Source organism: Nipponia nippon, unplaced genomic scaffold (assembly GCF_047370975.1).
Source record: "Nipponia nippon isolate SJK-2023a ecotype South Korea unplaced genomic scaffold, ASM4737097v1 scaffold_4, whole genome shotgun sequence".
Lineage (NCBI taxonomy): Eukaryota > Metazoa > Chordata > Aves > Pelecaniformes > Threskiornithidae > Nipponia > Nipponia nippon.
In genome coordinates, this window is record NW_028262358.1 from 41655944 (window position 1) to 41674010 (window position 18067).

At 37.3% G+C, this 18067-nt stretch overlaps 1 protein-coding gene across 4 annotated transcripts in view; it reads right to left on the reverse strand.

Moving 5' to 3' along the window:
* The window catches only part of CHRM3 (cholinergic receptor muscarinic 3), a 285498-nt gene that overhangs the window by 115174 nt on the left and 152257 nt on the right, over positions 1-18067 (reverse strand). For 2 of the 4 annotated variants that reach the window (XM_087775357.1, XM_087775358.1), the window contains one exon: positions 12961-13063. In XM_087775357.1, the coding sequence (XP_087631483.1) occupies positions 12961-13058 (98 nt within the window). In that variant the 5' untranslated portion in view covers positions 13059-13063. Of the gene's footprint in view, positions 1-12956; positions 13064-18067 lie in introns of all 4 variants that reach the window. The other 2 variants (XM_087775359.1, XM_087775360.1) reach the window with 1 other exon arrangement.

Genomic DNA, 18067 nt, shown 5'->3' on the forward strand with positions numbered 1-18067 from the left:
CTGAGCATAGTATTGTTACTAAAGATTTTTTTTCTAGTGACTTTTGAAGAATATTACACCAGAATTTACTTTTGAACTATTAAAATGGAATAATGAAATCATATTGGTATTAGACAGCTGTACTTTCATGTAATGTAATTTTTGTGCTACAGCAACTTTATCCCTTGTATTACCTGCCAGCTTGCTTTAATGCAGTCTGCTGTAAGAAGTCATGTTTTGAACAGATCACATGTCCATCGTGTTGATTCTGTAGAATTTCTTCCTTGCGATACTCATCTATGACAAGTAGTTAAACTCCTTTAAAATCATATTGAAGCTTAGACCCTATCCACTCCTGCGCACTTATATACCTCTGCGGAGGACTAAGCATAGCAACACATACCTTGATACGGGCATCTGCACCTGTGGGTAAGAGAGCGCCTTGCTTGCCTTCAGACAGCTGTGCTCTCAAGCCCTTGCCTACTGAGATCCGATCTGAGCTGGCAAGTCTCCCACAGTTTATCCATGCTTCCTATCCATTATCAGAAGTTGCAGATAAAAGTCACCTGTACTAATCTGAGATTAACAGTATCATATAAATGTTCTGCTTCCTTGTCTATTACATTTGTGAAACACATGTATAAGCCCATTCAGTCCCTGTCAGCCAGATGCCCATGTTTTTCTGAGAGATGTGTTTGCACACATAAAAGGACCAGTTGTGCTTGTTTTTTTCTGATGAAAAATAGATAAGGTGGACTATCCCGACCACGCTGCTTTTCATAAATCTGCACAAAGGTGAGCAATGAAGGAATGCACAGCTTTCCCCAGTGCAATACTGTTGCTGCTGCTACTCAGCTCGCTGTAAATGGGGCAGAAAAATCCTGGGCTTGAGTCCCTCCCACTGGCACAAATCTCAGAAATCATGTGCTTCTCTTCTCTGACCTGTTCCTCACTTACAACTGAGTTTACAGACATTACCAGCATCTAGTAAGTTAGGCATTCTGGGTCACGAAATTCTCAGAAATAGGCTATTTTATTCTAAAAAAATAATCTAAAACTTCTTGTTGAAAGTTTAACCTCCTTCAGACACATTCAGAAACCCACAACCTAATTACACCTTAACACAATTTTCATGAAGATGGTGCTATTACATCTTATAAAAACAAGACATTAATCAATTTGTACTCTGCTTTATTTTCTTATATATATTTTCAGATTTAATTAATGAAAAGTAAAGATCTGGCTATTATTTGGCATGTGCTTTCCATCCATGACAACAATCACATGAAGTTGGAAAACATAAAGATCTATGTGTATAGTTCAGCAGTACTGAACCCAAAACATTGAAGTCTCACTTATTCTATCTGTTTCATGTGGGAAAATCTTTGATATTCTTCTGAAAATTGATGTAACTAGATACCTCACAGAAACAATTCATTCCTAGATGCAACAAGTCACTATTTAGGTTATTTATTATCATGCTATATGAAAAATTCAGAGCCAATGAAAAAAACATTTTAAAACAGAAAAACTTTGATGCAAAAGCATTTGATATATCTGATCATGTTTAACTTAAAAAGTCAGTTTGTGATGATAGAGAATGTATAGACTGTCACTAAAATGAAAATATGTGCTACTACATTTCATCATAAATTTCAAGGAAAAAGATGTTTTCATTCATATTAATTGCATACAATACTATTATTTTTTTAAAAAAACATACTGCTTTTATATATAAAACTCGGAGTACAAAGTCCAGCCTTTTTTAACTATTAAGTTAATAGGAGACCAAGAGCAGTCACCTGTTTTTCTGTATTTGAATTATCATATGCTTACTTAAGTCTCACAAAAGTGGAACAACAGAATTTCACTGGTTTTAAACTTGTAGTCATGAAGGCAAATGTAACAAAACAAACAAATGCATACATACATAAATACATAGATAAGGAAAGGAATCCCTTTGGCTTAATCTGCCGGCAACTTTCTAAATCTGATATGTAAGAAGCATATATCCCTACATTTTGGGATTTTTACGCCAGAAACTGAACTGGAAAACCAAAGCTATATTATTATTTATTCCACAAGTATCCTAAATGAAAAAGGACTGGGCAAGAAGAAACCAAGCAATAATAGTTTGTGTTTTTCTCAAATACCCGACTCACAATCCTCTTGGTTCCAGCACTGAAATAATGGAGTCTCCTCACTACCTCATGGAGGCACAGTCAGTTTGTATACAATTCTTTAAAGCAATGATTTAGAGGGATTTACAGCCAGAGAAAGTAGTTTGGAGATCTAATCACTTCTAACATCTTTTCTCTCTCTTTATTTCACCTTAGAAATATATCCTAGCAACTTGAAATCATTTTTCTAAAGATATTTTTCTTTTCCAGGCAGCTCCCTACTTTCTTGTCTTGAAAGTTTTGAAGCTTTATTTCCTTGATTCTCTATTCTAGTATAAGTGATAGACACCCTCCTGTAGAATTGTTCTACTCCACGAGCAGCGTTAGCAGAAATCGGGGCCCAGAAGAATACAGGCATTTCTTCCCAGTTCAAGATTTGCTCTTTTCATTTCTTTAAATTTCCAAAAGCTAATCAGACTCACTGAAACCACTGAAATAAAATTTAAAACTATCTTTAAAAAGAGGAAGAAACCTCAGTAAATATCCCACTAATTATTGACCCTCTCCAACAAATCCCTATATGTACTGAGAAACAGTCTGAGCAAATTAATGACAGTGGTTACTACAGAGCTTGAGCTTAAATTTTTAGAGCTGAAACTGTTGATACATATTACAAGTAGTAATGATTGTACATGTGTGCACTACAGATCTAATTTAAGCATTTAATGACATCTAATGCATTACACAACACTATATATTTTTGGTAGCTGCTTGGTACAGTTTGTCCCAAAGGCCTCTTCAGCAATTACAGACAACCAGAAAATTGCTAATAGAACCCCGTTAATGCAAAACATGTTGGCTAGAGAGAAAAAGGGATGTATGGATTGGTAGTCCTTAGATTTATGAGTTTTCCCCAATTAAAAAGAAGGCTAATAAGAAAATGGATTTGTCAGTACTTTAACTCTTTATTAATCCTGACTGGGTTTTAAGCATATCATCCCAATAGTCCCCAAAAGACAGCTGCATAAAGATAATGGATAACAACAATTAGTCAACCTTGGCTGCTATTTAGAGGAAAAGTAATCACTAGAAATGGATGCAATGTGAAGAAAGTAGAAATGCAGCCCGTCAAAGAGGCACTGGCTTGGGCAAACAAACAACCAGAAACTTAAGAGTCCACATCCTCTCCCCAAGATGCACTAGGTAATACCTTGCCATAAAATGCAACTTATTTTCCGTGGAGAGAGAAATAAAACAATATAGTATATCGTAGCCCATCTTCAACTTGATGTTCCCCATATGAAAAAAAGACGACTGACATAAAGCACCTGTTGTTGCTTTCCTCAGGGACCTAGTACACCTAGTACACCATGCAATGTCCGCTAAGAAGGGAAGACATACTTTTAAAATTTATTCAGAGTAATGCAGCCTGAAGATCTGGCTCAGTACTTTTGAAGACAGACTTTATATCCATTTAACACAAATGCTGCTGACAAATGGTGTGTCAAAATGTTGCTTCTCACGTTTTCCAAGTCACTCAAGCTGGTAAATGTCAGCTGATGAGCAGCCCAGTACATGTTTTTCAGCCCATTTGAGCCTCCAGCTGTTCAAAACCCTTTGCACAGTCACACCAGGGCTGCAATAACCTTAGATGAAGTGGTACAGGAGTGATGCCTAGAGCTCATCTGAAAATCAGAAATCAGGCTGAAAAAGTCCTCTCTTGCAAGCTGTGTTGCCTGCAGCTCTGTCGCCTAGTGATTACGTAGAAAACCGTCAATGATTACACACAAGAGTTTGAGACCCTGGTCATCAGACCCCACAGATGTCACAGAACAGTGGAAAAATCTATGAGGCAAATGCTAAAAAGTGAGCACAAAGACAAACTGAAACAAATCTTGAAAATCCTCGGGCAGACTCCCGATTACAAAGAGAAGCAGAGGGCATTTGTGTTATTGAGTCTGAGTCCTTGTCACCATGCCACAGAAAGCTCTGCTCTCGGTTGTACAACTTCTCTGTCGATCTTTCCCAAGTGCTGCAATACCTTGCCTTGGGCATCCCCTGGGCCACAGTTTGACACTGCAAATTTGTTGTGCTGTTGTTGAAAATACTTTTCACTTCACTTTAAGATAAGCATCAAAGCAACAACAACAATTTTTTTAATTAATTAAATGAATCCTTTAATTAATTAGTTCTGAGAAAAGTTTGAAATTGAAGAATCATAGTGAGTCATTCATTTTACACCTAGGACACAATCATTCATAAGCTCTATTCTTTAGTGTCGGTCTGTCAACACAGTCAACCTGTTAATATAAATTAACATAAGGGATGGAATATCTTCCATAGAAAAAAGTAGAGGTACACTATTAATTTCTTCTCTTCTATTAATCACTAGAATAAGTTTTACAAACTCGCCAACAAAGTAATTACAGGTTGCAGCAAATGTGATTCTAACTCTTCTCTCATGCATACTGTATCAGTGCATGCTGCAAGCCTAAGTTAGGACCTGCTTAATTTGTTCTGAAACAACGAGCTTCAGTCAAAGCCACCTATTCAAAATCCTCACTGAACAAATAGAGATTTTAAAATGCTTTGACCATCGAGGAATCTTTTTTTTGTCACATGCAAACAACTGTATTAAGTTAGATTTAATTCAGTACAGGGGCCGATGCTGAGAGTTGCTATACCTTAAGGAATCAGCCCTTGGCACCTTACTTGGTAGGATCAGTGCTGCAATAGTATCCCAATAAAATACAGGCATTTTTCAGAAGATATGCACTGGCATGAAAGCATAAGCTTTTAAGTCACCCAGCACCAGGCAAATCAGCAATGACCATCTTGCTAGAGCTGACTGTGAACCCCTCTAGCTTTCATGCACAAGTGATACACTCTGCCCAAGAACTGAAGATAAAGCTCAGTTTTATAACTGCATATTCTTCTGATGTCTAAAATGGAAAAAGGTTGAAAAATCCAAGGAAAAAAGTAGAAATGTGGCTTCTTTGTTTGGACCATTTCTTTTCCTCCTACATTCTCTGCTCCAAAGCAACACTGATTACTAACTGCAGCTGGACTGACACCTCCACTATGATATCTTTTATTATTTGTATTTTGACAGCAGCCACCAACACATCAGACACAAAACATTCCCCAGAAAACTCATAGGCTAAATAAGAAAACGAGAAGGAGATGGCTAACATCTATATAAACACAGTATGTTTTACGTTACATATTCATGTTAAAAACATTTTTATACGTTTAAGTAACTTAACTCATCCTGAAGTATACCTGACTTTAGTACTGCAATCTTTCATTTTCACTTGCTCACCACAGTGTTCAAAATAATACTAAAAAAGAGTATGATTTTGAGGGGATATTTCAAGACAGTGCTATAGCATCATGAGAGACAATATGAAAGGTACAAATGTGAGATGAGATTGCAGTTCAGGGCAATGTAACTAGAAAAACAGACCAGGCAAGGTGATATCATATGTACAGAAGGTTGAAAATATTTTGTAATGAAACTTTTGGACATTTTGGAATGAAATGATTTTCCTTTCCACATCGACTGTCCATTTGAAAGCTGATTTTACTTATAAATTACATTGAAACAACAGATTTGGTGGACTTGCAACTATGTTCTCCTGTGATTTGTATTCTGAATAGAACACGTGAATCTAGTGCCTTGCTGTCATTCAGAGCATGACTGGATGGCAACTCTGTGCATATGAAGACAGAGTGCACGATACAGTGCACAACTAGTCAAATGGACAAATCTGCAAATTCAAAACAAAGCCTCATTTTAAAGTCTTGCATTTCCTCGTTAAAGTAAACTCCAGTTACCTCACAGCTTTAGCTATGCACTCTATGACAGTTACATATAGACATTTCAGCAAAATCCCAAGATTATATCACTATGATAATGACTAAAAGTTCCTCCTTAAGTCCTTGCGCATAAGGGATTACAAGGAGAATGTGACCATCATCTCATGTACTGTGGGTCTGGAGAGGAGCAGGCAACGTGAAGGGGACATGGCTGCAGCGAGAGCCGGTGAAGGGGACAGAAGGACTGCTGCCCTCCCACCCACCTCTCCAGTGTTTGCTACCAACCTGAATTTCTGCAAGGGCTTTTGTTTCTTTGTTATGATCAAGCAGTGAGCCCTGAGAGTAGGACCTAAACTACCTTAGCATGCTGAGTCTTATTTGGCAATACAAGCATACATTTACCTACAGGAAGATGGACTTCCATTGCACAACACTTTCAGATTTATAATGAGGACCTACCTTTTTATTCAGCCTATCACAAACCATCCCAGCCAGAGAGCAAAACAAAATATGTGGTGATATATGCATATACATTTATTAAAATAATAAAATTATTCTCTATTAACTTTAAAGTTGGTGGAAAGGGATAGGTGACAAGAAAGGAAAAAAAAATTAATCATGGTGTAATTTAATTGCATAATGAAAAATATTTTTTTAATAAATTTCATAGAATCATAGAATACTTTGGGTTGGAAGGGACCTTTAAAGGTCATCTAGTCCAACCCCCCTGCAATGAGCAGGGACATCTTCAACTAGATGAGGTTGCTCAGAGCCCCGTCCAACCTGACGTTGAATGTTTCCAGGAATGGGGCATCTACCACCTCTCTGGGCAACCCGTTCCAGTGTTTCACCCCCCTCATCGTAAAAAATGTCTTCTTTATATCTAGTCTGAATCTACCCTCTTTTAGTTTAAAACCATTACCCCTTGTCCTATCACAACAGGCCCTGATAAAAAGTTTGTCCCCATCTTTCTTATAGGCCCCCTTTAAGTACTGAAAGGCCACAACAAGGTCTCCCTGGAGCTCTTTCTTCTCCAAGCTGAACAACCCCAACTCTCTCAGCCTTTCCTCATAGCAGAGGTGTTCCAGCCCTCTGTACCCTCTCCAACAGCTCCATGTCTTCCCTGTGCTGAGGACCCCAGAGCTGGACGCAGCACTCCAGGTGGGGTCTCACCAGAGCGGAGTAGAGGGGCAGAATCACCTCCCTCAACCTGCTGGCCACGCTTCTTTTGATGCAGCCCAGGATATGGTTGGCTTTCTGGGCTGCGAGTGCACATTGCCATCTCATGTCCAGCTTTTCATCCACCAGGACCCCCAATTTGGAGAAAGTTATACAGAAAAACTCAGATCGATTCCTACTTGCCACAGTATAGTAAATTCGGTATTTCATTACAGAGTTCATCACCTCTATTATTTAATCACGTGGCGACCGTTTATAGTAGGGAAAAAAGCTAGTTTTAAAACACAGACAAATAATACTGGAGGGAAAAAAAAAGGATCTTATAAAGCAGAAAGGAAAACCAAATGTTTCCTAAGGTTATACAATGAAACTGTAAACTTATTTAAGCCTTAATGAAAATCTTAGAAAATATACTGAAGAAGTTATTTCTTTAGACTTTTGTGACTAAGTCTTCTTACTTCTTTCATGAAACTTTTAGGTTCTGAGTCAATAGAAAATATGTCTAAGCTTTGGTATTTTGTACTATCTTTTTCCCCCTCAAGGTTTACTCAGTCTAACATGAAACTGTCAGGTCAACAAAGTTTTTATTCAATCTGGCATTAGTTTTAATTACTATTGCCTTTCAGAAGTGCTCTTTAAAACAAAAGCAAACATTTTATAAATTAGGGGAAAATTTGTGCACGGTTTCTTTCTTTTTTATATTTCAATATTGTTAATATTTAGCTGTAAAGATTTATTTTCACATGGAAAAAATATTTTTAATCACGTGAAATTAATTTATATGAAACACAAAGCTTATTTTAGACCTTAAATGGGGATTATTTTGAAGTTAGTGACTAGTTTCAAGCTGCCTCTAAAGTGGGAATAGGCATTGCATATGGGACTGTCCTGCTTCTATCGTATAACCTGTTTCAGCTTCTGTAAGCTTATATGTGCTGAGACTACTTCTACAGATACCCATATTGCAAAGCTGTCAATATTAGAGGAGCTCGGCACTGCAGATTTACTGCCTTCCATGCTGTTAAGAACGATAACCTGATTTAGTTCAGCCTGCATGGTCTCTTGTCACGGGGTGAAAAAGGAAGGTGGAATAAATCACTCTTACAATTAGACAGTTCACTGAGGTTTTCCAATATTTTTCTAGTCACCCTCTTCTGGAAGTCATATTATTTTCATATGACTTAAAGTGGAATATCCTATCAGGTTCCCATATGAAACTGAATAGGCATAAATTTATAGCAAGAAAAGAAAGGAAACTATATGTATGCCAGTAAATCACATGCACACACATGCACAAACATGCATGACCTTAAATCTGTAGATACACAAAATACACATAGGCATATATGCATGTACAGCCTCTCCTCTCTGCCTCCATTTTACATTTATAAAGTAGGGACACTAATGGATTCTCTTGCTTGTGTTGCAGCCCCTGCTCAACAGTTACCCCTGCATGGACCCTGGGAGAAGCAAGGTGCATGGTTTGGACAAGCAGACTCTAAAATATTCCAACAGAAGAAAGCCACACACTCCGTGGTTTCAATACAAAACTTCAGGCTGGTTAAGAGCCTCAGTTCCAGTATGAGTTTGATGAAGCAATGGTAATCTTCTGTCACGCGCTGATGCTCAGAGGGTTAGTCACCAGGAATCAAGCAGTGTGAAATGAAGGAAGGTAGGCAAGTAAAACTATAGCGATCTACTGAACAGAAGGGCTTGGAACACAAAATGGAAAGAATGACTCCTGTTATAATGACAATACTTTTAATTATATATATTCAATGAAAAATAAACTATTAGAGAGAGAGAGTAAAATACTTCCAATTAATTGAAGTAATGTAATGTTCAAACTTAAATGAAGTATTTTTCCCTTGAGGGTTTTACTGTACTATTTTATTTAGCTTAATGTAATTTAAATTATAAACAGAATGGTTTTGTAAGCCCCCAGAGAAATGTATTTTATTTATAATGTATTTCCTTTGAAGTGGTTATGGAAATCATGCTCTTCCTGAAGTCTGTATCTCACATACCACCTACTGCTGCAAACTAGTCAGTCCTCACAAGTTAAACATGATCAGTCTGGTGAAGTATGTGACAAGAAAACCCAAGATTTTTTTAAAATGCCAGAGGAAATAGAAATTTGTAATTCCAAAAAACTAATAGTCTTCCCTCCAAAAAAAAGGTATTGAAAGATCTTTGTTGATAAAAGTTATGTTTTTTTCAGAGGGAATGGAACTCAGCCATAATCACTCCACTTGAGTTTTTAAGGCATGTAACGAAAGAAGAATTGTTTACACTATACCCTAGAGGGGGTTTCAGCTGAGAGTAATTATATTTTGTATACTTAAATTTAAATATGTAAATATTTCCATCTTTCATTTAAATCACAAATCCTTAAAAAAAATAATTCTGGTATAAAAAGTGCACTTTCTTTCAGGATACAAATTACAAATGACCAGTTTGTGTCACCATTTTTCCTCCAAGTAATTAAAATAATCTATTTAGGAATAAATAAGCAAATATGAATGAATAAATTGAACCCCAGTCTATGTGCTCTCCTCACCATCAATAGCTACTGCACAGACTCAATTAAGTAACTAGAGACAAAGAGGAATTTGTCTCTAGAAAATTAATTTTGGCCATTAATCATCTATTTAAAGCATAATAGTACCCTGTCCTCACGGATGAACCATTAACTCAGCACACCAGCCATAGGTATACAATGGTCTAAGCTGTGATGCTTCTCCTGAAATAATGTCAAGCCAAGTCACTTCAAAGGGACTAAGCAAGTAAGCACCGTAAGATTTGGCTGATTGTGCAACTGCTTACAGCATGAACTCGTGACAGCTGTATTCTACAAATTACATATGCTTTGAATTGGCTATTCTTTTTGTCAAAGCTACTCTTCTGCTTTAACCTACTGCCAAAATCTATAAATAAATAAATAGATAAATAAATAAAAATACAAGTTCTCATTAGCTTTGGATTAGGAGCTTGAATAATTTTTCAAGGGATAATGTATAGGAGCAAGTATTTCTGTGTCACTACTTTATAATAAAGAGACATCAATGCTCTGGACTTAAACCTTCTGATTGACTTAGTAGATTTTATCAATATCACAAAGTTTCAGGTAGATATATAAATGTAGAAAGAATATCACATTTATGACTATATGTAACAAATAATAATGAATTTTAACACATAAACTTTTTAAAAAAAAAAAATCAACATGAATATACTGCTGTGCAAACCTTCTAAGAAAACACGTTTCCTCTGGCTCTTTTTAGATCAGACATTACCTAGTTCACAACTGAAAGTTACACCAATTGTGTTAGAATTTGCACTTTGTATTAGAGTGCCAACCTGTACCACAGCCTTTGCAGACATCTATACTTTGCTAAAAGCTACTAAAGCAGAAGCATTACTTGTGTTAAATGACAAATGCATGTCATAGTGGCCATTACCCTTGCACTTGAGGCAAGATTTTAAGATTCTGACAGCCCAAACAGCCGAGCTAATGTACCTTTGCTAAGCAAAATGATGCTGCTTTTCTCGACTAATGTAATGTGTTCAGATGAACTGACAAATTCTGTTTAATGCGCTGCCCACTTGTGGGTAGTAAAGCACATTATTTTATTATTTCTTTATACATATAATCCCTTAAGAGGTAGCATAACATTGTAGTGTAAATCTGAAGCAATCCATCAGATTTATTTGCAGGAATGGCTTTGTTGTTGTTAATTTAGTATCAGAAAAAAAAATTAATTTCTGGCTTTCTGAAAACTTTGTTACTACATTTCTTGCAGACGGATTATAAGGTTTGATGTTTTAACCCTTTATTTTTTGCTCACTGTTTCCCCACTGTCACATCAGAGTCTAAGTAACAAACAATACGTGTTTTTACAGGGAGAGGGATGTGGGCTGTAACAAAATTTGCAGAAGTCAATTATATGAATTCCAGTATTTCCTTTGTTACTTTCCTTTTACACTAAAACTGAATACAGTTTAATTCCTATTCCTTTGGGGTACTCTGAATTTTGGCATCAATTAAAAAATTTCCCGCCAAGGAATAGTTGTGCCACTGATACCTACAGAAAAGGCATTCTCCTCATACCTGATACCCTCTCCAGCATAATAAATGTATTTTGGGATTGTTTTCCTGCCCATCAGTTACAGCTATGGGAAGATTTGGGATACTCACAGCAGGAAACATGAATCTCTTCTCCAATCTAGAGCTAGCAACCCACTTATGAATTGTGATAATTTGAATTTAACTAGTAAACCAGAAAATTTATGTGGTTTTAGTATTTTATTCATAGAAAATCTGTCACCTGCAAAAAAAAAAAAACAACACAAACCCAAATGCACAACATTACAACATTTCACCTTACACAAAATACCTGAAAAAACATCTAAGTAAAGCTGGAATATGGTCAACACAACATGAAAGGCAAATCCAACTGTAACTGAATATGGCCGGCTGAGTAACAATGTGCAAGATACCATATCCTAATTTCAGGATATGAAAGCAGGGGTAAGCACTGTTTCAGGATTCATCTGAGACACCTGTTGTTAGTATTGAAGCCATAAAGATTCAGCTGGTATGCTATGAAAATGCTTTCCTGAGGTGACTTGGTTAGAAGCATTCTCCAGACAGAAATGAGTGACTGAAATCCCAAGACACTCCAGAAATAATCACAATAAACTGTCAGTGCCACAGTCCCTAAAGCAAGTGTGTGAGGAGAGCTGTTTTCTGTGTAAGGAGAGTGTGCCAGCATGTGTAAATACAGGCCATCTAAACCACTGCTGCATATCCATGTTTACAGTTCATTTCCACAAAATTAGAAATGCAAACCAAGGTGGAAGTTTTACAGAAATGTGTAAGGAATGTAAAAGAAATACCAGCTATAACATAGACATAAATACTACAGCTTACTAATTCATGTAAATTATTTTAAATGCCACTGCAACTGAGACATAAAACAGCGTAACATACAAGGGAGAAAGCAGTCAAGTGATAATGAATGCTGGCAATTTAATCAGAACAATTTAGTTCTTTGCCTAGGTTTACTCTTGCAGAGGGAAATGACTTGTTGAAACTAAACCCAGCGAGCCTACCAAAACCAGAAGGGAAAACACACTTTTCAAGAAACTGAATTTAACTTGTTGGATTCTCACCTCTACTATAGCAAGACTGAATTATTCTGCAGGGGAATCCTGGAGGTGGAATATCGGCTACATTTTTTATTTTGTCTGAAACTCATAGAAAACTTGAAGGTTTGTGCAGAAGTTCAAGATGATCAACAGGAATAACCTGAAGGTATCTTTCTCCTGATTACCAATACCATGATACTGCTCTACTCTTTTTAAGACAAGCATAGAGGTTCATTCACGTAAACCTGTTCAGCCTAGCTCTTACCCTGGCTAGCTCTTATTCTGCTAGCCGTGCAATTGTAATAACAAGAAGCTCAAGGTTTGTGAACTGCTTGAGAATTTATTTAATTTCTCTGCCGGGTTTTGTGCCTAAGCTGAAATTTGCACCACTGCAGCTGCTATTAAAGTTAGCTCAGGTACGCCTACAGGAATGACAGGCATCACAGCATTCCCAGCACCTACAACTTAAAATAGATGTGGCAAGGAGACCAAATGCATTGTGACATATGATGGTCTACAGTTGTGTGTCTGTTGATGATAAAACACATTGCAAAGTTGGAGGGCCTTAATATATGATTTTGTAGTCCATAAATCCCAAGAGACCCTGACTGCGCAAAGTGAGCACTGTTGCCAAAAATCAGCTGTTTCTCAATATGTTGAATACTTGGAAGGATGTAATGTGAATATATATGTTTCTTTGAATTTTACCTACATGGTCCAGTGAGGAACATCAAAGCAGCTAGTTGGATCAGGCACTGTGTAGTTCTGTGAACTCCTCTTTTGGAAACAAAACTGGTAGCGTGTCAGCATGTAGGCTGTGAACAAAACAAAAGACAGAAGAAGAATTATTAAAATACATTACGGACACATGGAGGAGACACAGACATATAAGCCAAAAGGCCTCCTTTGGACCAAAAGAAGACAAAAACTGTTAATACTTTCTATTGCTGAATAATATCTTCTTTTTTTTCTTTTATTCTCTCTCTTTTTTTTTTTTTTTTTTTTTTTTTAGATCTTAGAGACCTAGCTGAAAATATAACAACTCAAGCATGCATGAATCACACAGATCTGGAGTAGTGGTAATAAGACGGTACTGACAAGCCCTTGGGCTGCTCATACCGACCCCCAAAGGGCTAGGTATGATCACAGTATTTTCAGATGATTTTTCAAACCCAGTGACCAAGTTGGAATGAGGATAACAGTTTCTCTGAGACATCACAAAGAAGTCTGCAGCTGAATCAGCAAGGGAGGTTCGCTGGCTTGTGCCTGGAAATTGGGACCTCCAGACACAGAAAGAGGTGGGATGCTGAGCCCACCTAGACCCCGGGAGCAGCTTGACACAGGGGCAGAACTAAGAACTGGGCTCTCCTTTTCTTCCCCAAATTATGCAGTCTCTCAAGTTAACCAATTTAGAAAGCTGGTTTGGAATATTATTTTTCATGTCAAAAACGTAAAAAGCTAGAAAAATAAAACCCTTAATGAATTCTGTAGACTATATTTTCAGCTGTATTTAATATACTGTTGCTTTTAAAAGTTGACACAGCTACAGAGGAAGCAAAAATAACAATAATTAAAACCTAAACAACATAGTCGCCTCTGCAAAAGTTGTAAATTTCTGTAGTCAGAAGTGTAGGAAAAGGGTTACCCACTGACTACTGTGTTCCATTTCATTATATATAATTAGTACCAAGTGGAACCATGTGCCTTTATTATCCCATTTATTGCATGCTATTGCAGCCTAAGGCTTCAAGACCCCTTTGAATAACTTAAACACAGAAGAGTGATCCTGAATCAATAGACGCTCCACGTGTTCGCTTAGTGTCTCAGCCTTTACCAGCATGCCAAGGGATTTCACTCCCAGGTGTTATGAAAAGGAGGCAGCAGACCAAAGAGAGAACACACTGGCTATGCTGGATGCTCAGTTTCTCAGGGAAAAAAAGCCAAACCAAAACAACAACAAGGCTGAGATTATTAACAAACAAGACTAAGACTATATTCCAGTTCATTTTCAGAAAGGAAGAAAATAACACATTTACTACCCATGTACATTGCTGCATGCCAACACAGCACTTCTAGCACAGCTCTGATACACCATAATCACGAAGGTCTCTCCCTCCTCTGGAAAACCGCTGTCCCTCCTAGAAGCAGCGATTCCCTCTGCAAACCCTGCACAGCCAAGAAGCGCAATGCATTAGAGTGGAAGCGAATCTGAACACACCCTGACACCAACTGAAAACAGGAGAGGCTGTATTTGTGCGAATGAGTGGAAAGGAAGCAGATCAGATGAAATACGGCCAGGAAAGAAGGAATACGCATTATTTGTCTTACAAATAGTGCCACGCGATTCTTAACTGGAAGGAGCCTGGACACGTCAGTATGGCAAACCCTTTCCTAAGAGCAGACTTTGATACCCTCTCAACCCAGATCAACGTTTAGATGAGAGACAATCACTCCAAACCCACTTCCTAAAGCATTTCTTTTCCTGAGCATTTCTTTGCCGAGCCATTACACTGCTACTCAAACGCTCTGCTCCTGCCACTGCTCCCAGACAGGCAATGCGCAGGAAGCGCAGCACAAGGAAACACGTCTGCACTGAAGGTCACCAAGCAAAGAAAGCAAGACTCTCAGAAAGAGGCAAGGAGCAGCCAGGGAGTTCACGCGCATCATTTAACCACCTCCCGCCTGGAAAGGGCTTTCACTCTCTAAAGTGACGCAAAAGCTCTGTAAGGACGTTGTGGAGCCTCTGGTGGGAGAGCTCGATCTTTCAGCTCAGGAAGGATGGTTCCAGACGTTTCAAAACAGCAGCTCTGGTTTCAGTACTTCACTCCAGTGATGCAGCAGTGAATCCACACCTTAGAATTCACTCATCTATTAAAACTACAGCTTGCACAGCATGTACCAATTATTATTTAACTGAGGTCCCTAGAGGTCCTTAGCAGTACTCTTACATACCGTGACCCATGAAACAACAATGAGAATTACGCTTAAAAACACTTAAAAATTTAATTGTTCAATTATTTTTTATACAGAAAGTATACAGGATGAAAAGCATTTCTCATTCACACTATCAATGCAGAAAAATAATTTTTAAAAATCTTCTTCATGACCAAAGCCAGTTTTAAGTCACTCTTATACTTTTAAGAATGCAAAACAATTGAAAAGAGAAGTCTCTTTTTAGTTAGTTGAGCCTCCTTTTAGTTGAGGAATTACAGTTTCTGACAATTAAAACTGGAATTTTAATAATGCTTAATAATTTCCCTCTTATCAAGTTATTATGCTTTTAGCTAGCAATAAACTAATTCATTATTAAATTAGCTTTTCAAGCTATTCTCAGTAAAGAAATTTCTTCCCAGTAATTTTCTACTATATTTTAATTGTATGCCATTACTATCAAGAATCCAGTTTTACTCCCCTAACAATGCAGGTTGTGACTCAGAGCTTTGGAATTCATTGCCCTAATTTATGATAAACTAAGACTCCTCAAATAAGCTTGTGCTGTTTGTATATTCAGCTACAAAACTAATAAACTCTACTCTTTATGAAAAGCAATCAAAACCAGTTGACAATTCGGCTTGTGCAGAACATCAAGGTCCATTTAAAGCAACCACATCAAAGTTTTATCTCCACACATCCTTCCACCTTCGTTCAGTTTGGTTCTTTTAGAAAAGGGAGAAAGGGTGTTATTTGACACAAAGCATTTGGAGGTAGATACTTATAGTTAATGTGAGGGTAGACCTGTAATAGACATCATAAAACATAATAAGATGGAAACCTGGTTGATTTGTATTTTACACCTGGGAAACAATGGTTTGAATCATTCTTCTGTGATGATACAGTTCATTAGTCCTCCTTTATTCTTTCTGGGATACTTGTCCAAAAAAAGCCCCAAAACCCAACAAACCCCCCAAAACCCCACCCCAGTTATCAGCATGAATCCTGGACCTATTTAAGCCAACATCAGCCACCCCCAACCTCAATTGCTATGTCTATGCTAGAAAATGTTATTTGCATGGTGCTTCTAGGCATTGGCACTCAATCTGTGCTATTGAATTGTGAGGCGGGTCCTAGCAGGATTTTAGCTCGGACATGACGTGGGAGGCAGCACGACCAAGGAACCTGAGCTAGGCTCTGTGCATGTGGGCATGCTATGGAGAGAAAGGGACTGAGATTTGTGGTATTACAAATACATCTGTGACTACAAAACCTTAAAAGATGTTGCTGTCTGGACATGTGGGTGCTTTGTGTTCCAGGTACAGAACTGAAGATCTCATTTTATGACTTGTATGATTCCTTTCCTATATTCATGAGAATCCCTATTTAAAATAAGAAGTGCACCTGTGTGCCACCTTTAGCTGTTTGTTTATTTTTGATAAAAAAATGACTTGAGACTAGTGTGTCAGAAAGGCCTTTAAATAAGAAAAAAGCAAAACTCTGGATACAGTAAATTCTGTTTTGTTTACTTGATAAGATGAATCTGCACTCATTCACTCTGCACTGAGAAACTGAGTTCCTGTGTTTTTACAGAGGTGTATCACGAAGTAGGTTTCCCACTGTCAGAAATACATTTCACAGACTGATAAAACTTCATACATAATAAGGTGGGTATTTCACCTGCGTGTTTATCAACAGATAAAGGCAATCTCATGGGTCCTTTTTTTTTTTTTTTTTAATGAACTTTGGGCCATTTTTGTCTTGCTGTGAGGACAAAAAAGTCTCAAAAATTGGAGATACTTAGTTACATACTTGTATTTTCTTGCCTAAGTAATCAATAAAAAAATGAATCAACACTACTACACATCACGTTTATCATCCTCAAAAATGCCTATATGTGTACCTACACAGATAAAAGGCACTTTAATCATGTTATGGATATAATCCTGATGACTTTAGAAAATGAGAAAAAAGGCATATTACAATATCAGCCCCGCAGCTTCTATTTCCAGTGGTTTTTAAAGGTCAGAAAATCTTTTGATTTTTGAGCTTCAGGTATAAAAAAGTCTTCAAGCTGAAAGAGGTGTCTCTGCCTTGCACTTCTTTCACTGGATCTCATTAGAAAGAGGTTAGAGTCATTCTGGACCAAGACAAGATCAAAGCTGGATGGTAAGAGATTGCAACTGCAATGTTTATACGCTTGAAAAGCACCTCTTCCACTGATATGAGAAGAAAACATACTACACCTAGTTCAAAACAGAGTTTCTTGCTAGGAACAGTTTTTTTGCAGTTGTTTATTTATTTTCACATTCTTAGAGGTTGTTTTTTTTTTTTACCTTTTATAAAGGTCCGTTTAGAAAGAGATTTTTCTTATACTGGTGACAAAAGTAATCAAGCCAGTTTCCAAGCACAAGCTGCCAACTCAACTCCCAGCCAGCACAGGTCAGAAGTAGGTAAGAATTTTGAAAAGTTGAGGTACTACAGAAATGTATGGCTTTCTAATTAGAGATCTCAAAAATGAGCACTATCAATAAACAAAGTAAACATGGGTCATGTATTCAGAAGAATATATGGAAGAGTCAAAAAACTCCATTAAAAAAATAAAACAAATTTTTTTAGAGATCTGATGTGAAACAAAATTGTTTACAATTGTCTGGCAATGCACTACAGAGATATTTTCAAAATTTTTCATTATTTATTCAAAAATTTGTATTGGCAATGTCTTTGGCCTGAACTCACTGCTTGAAGTTTGGAGACTTGACCTGTCAAACGGACTTTAAAAGAAGCACAAGCATGTTTGTTATGGAAGTAGTCTGTAAAATGATGAATCGCTTGATGCACTCGGAGATCTCATTGCAATCACTGGCTACCAGTAGTCCCTCCACATA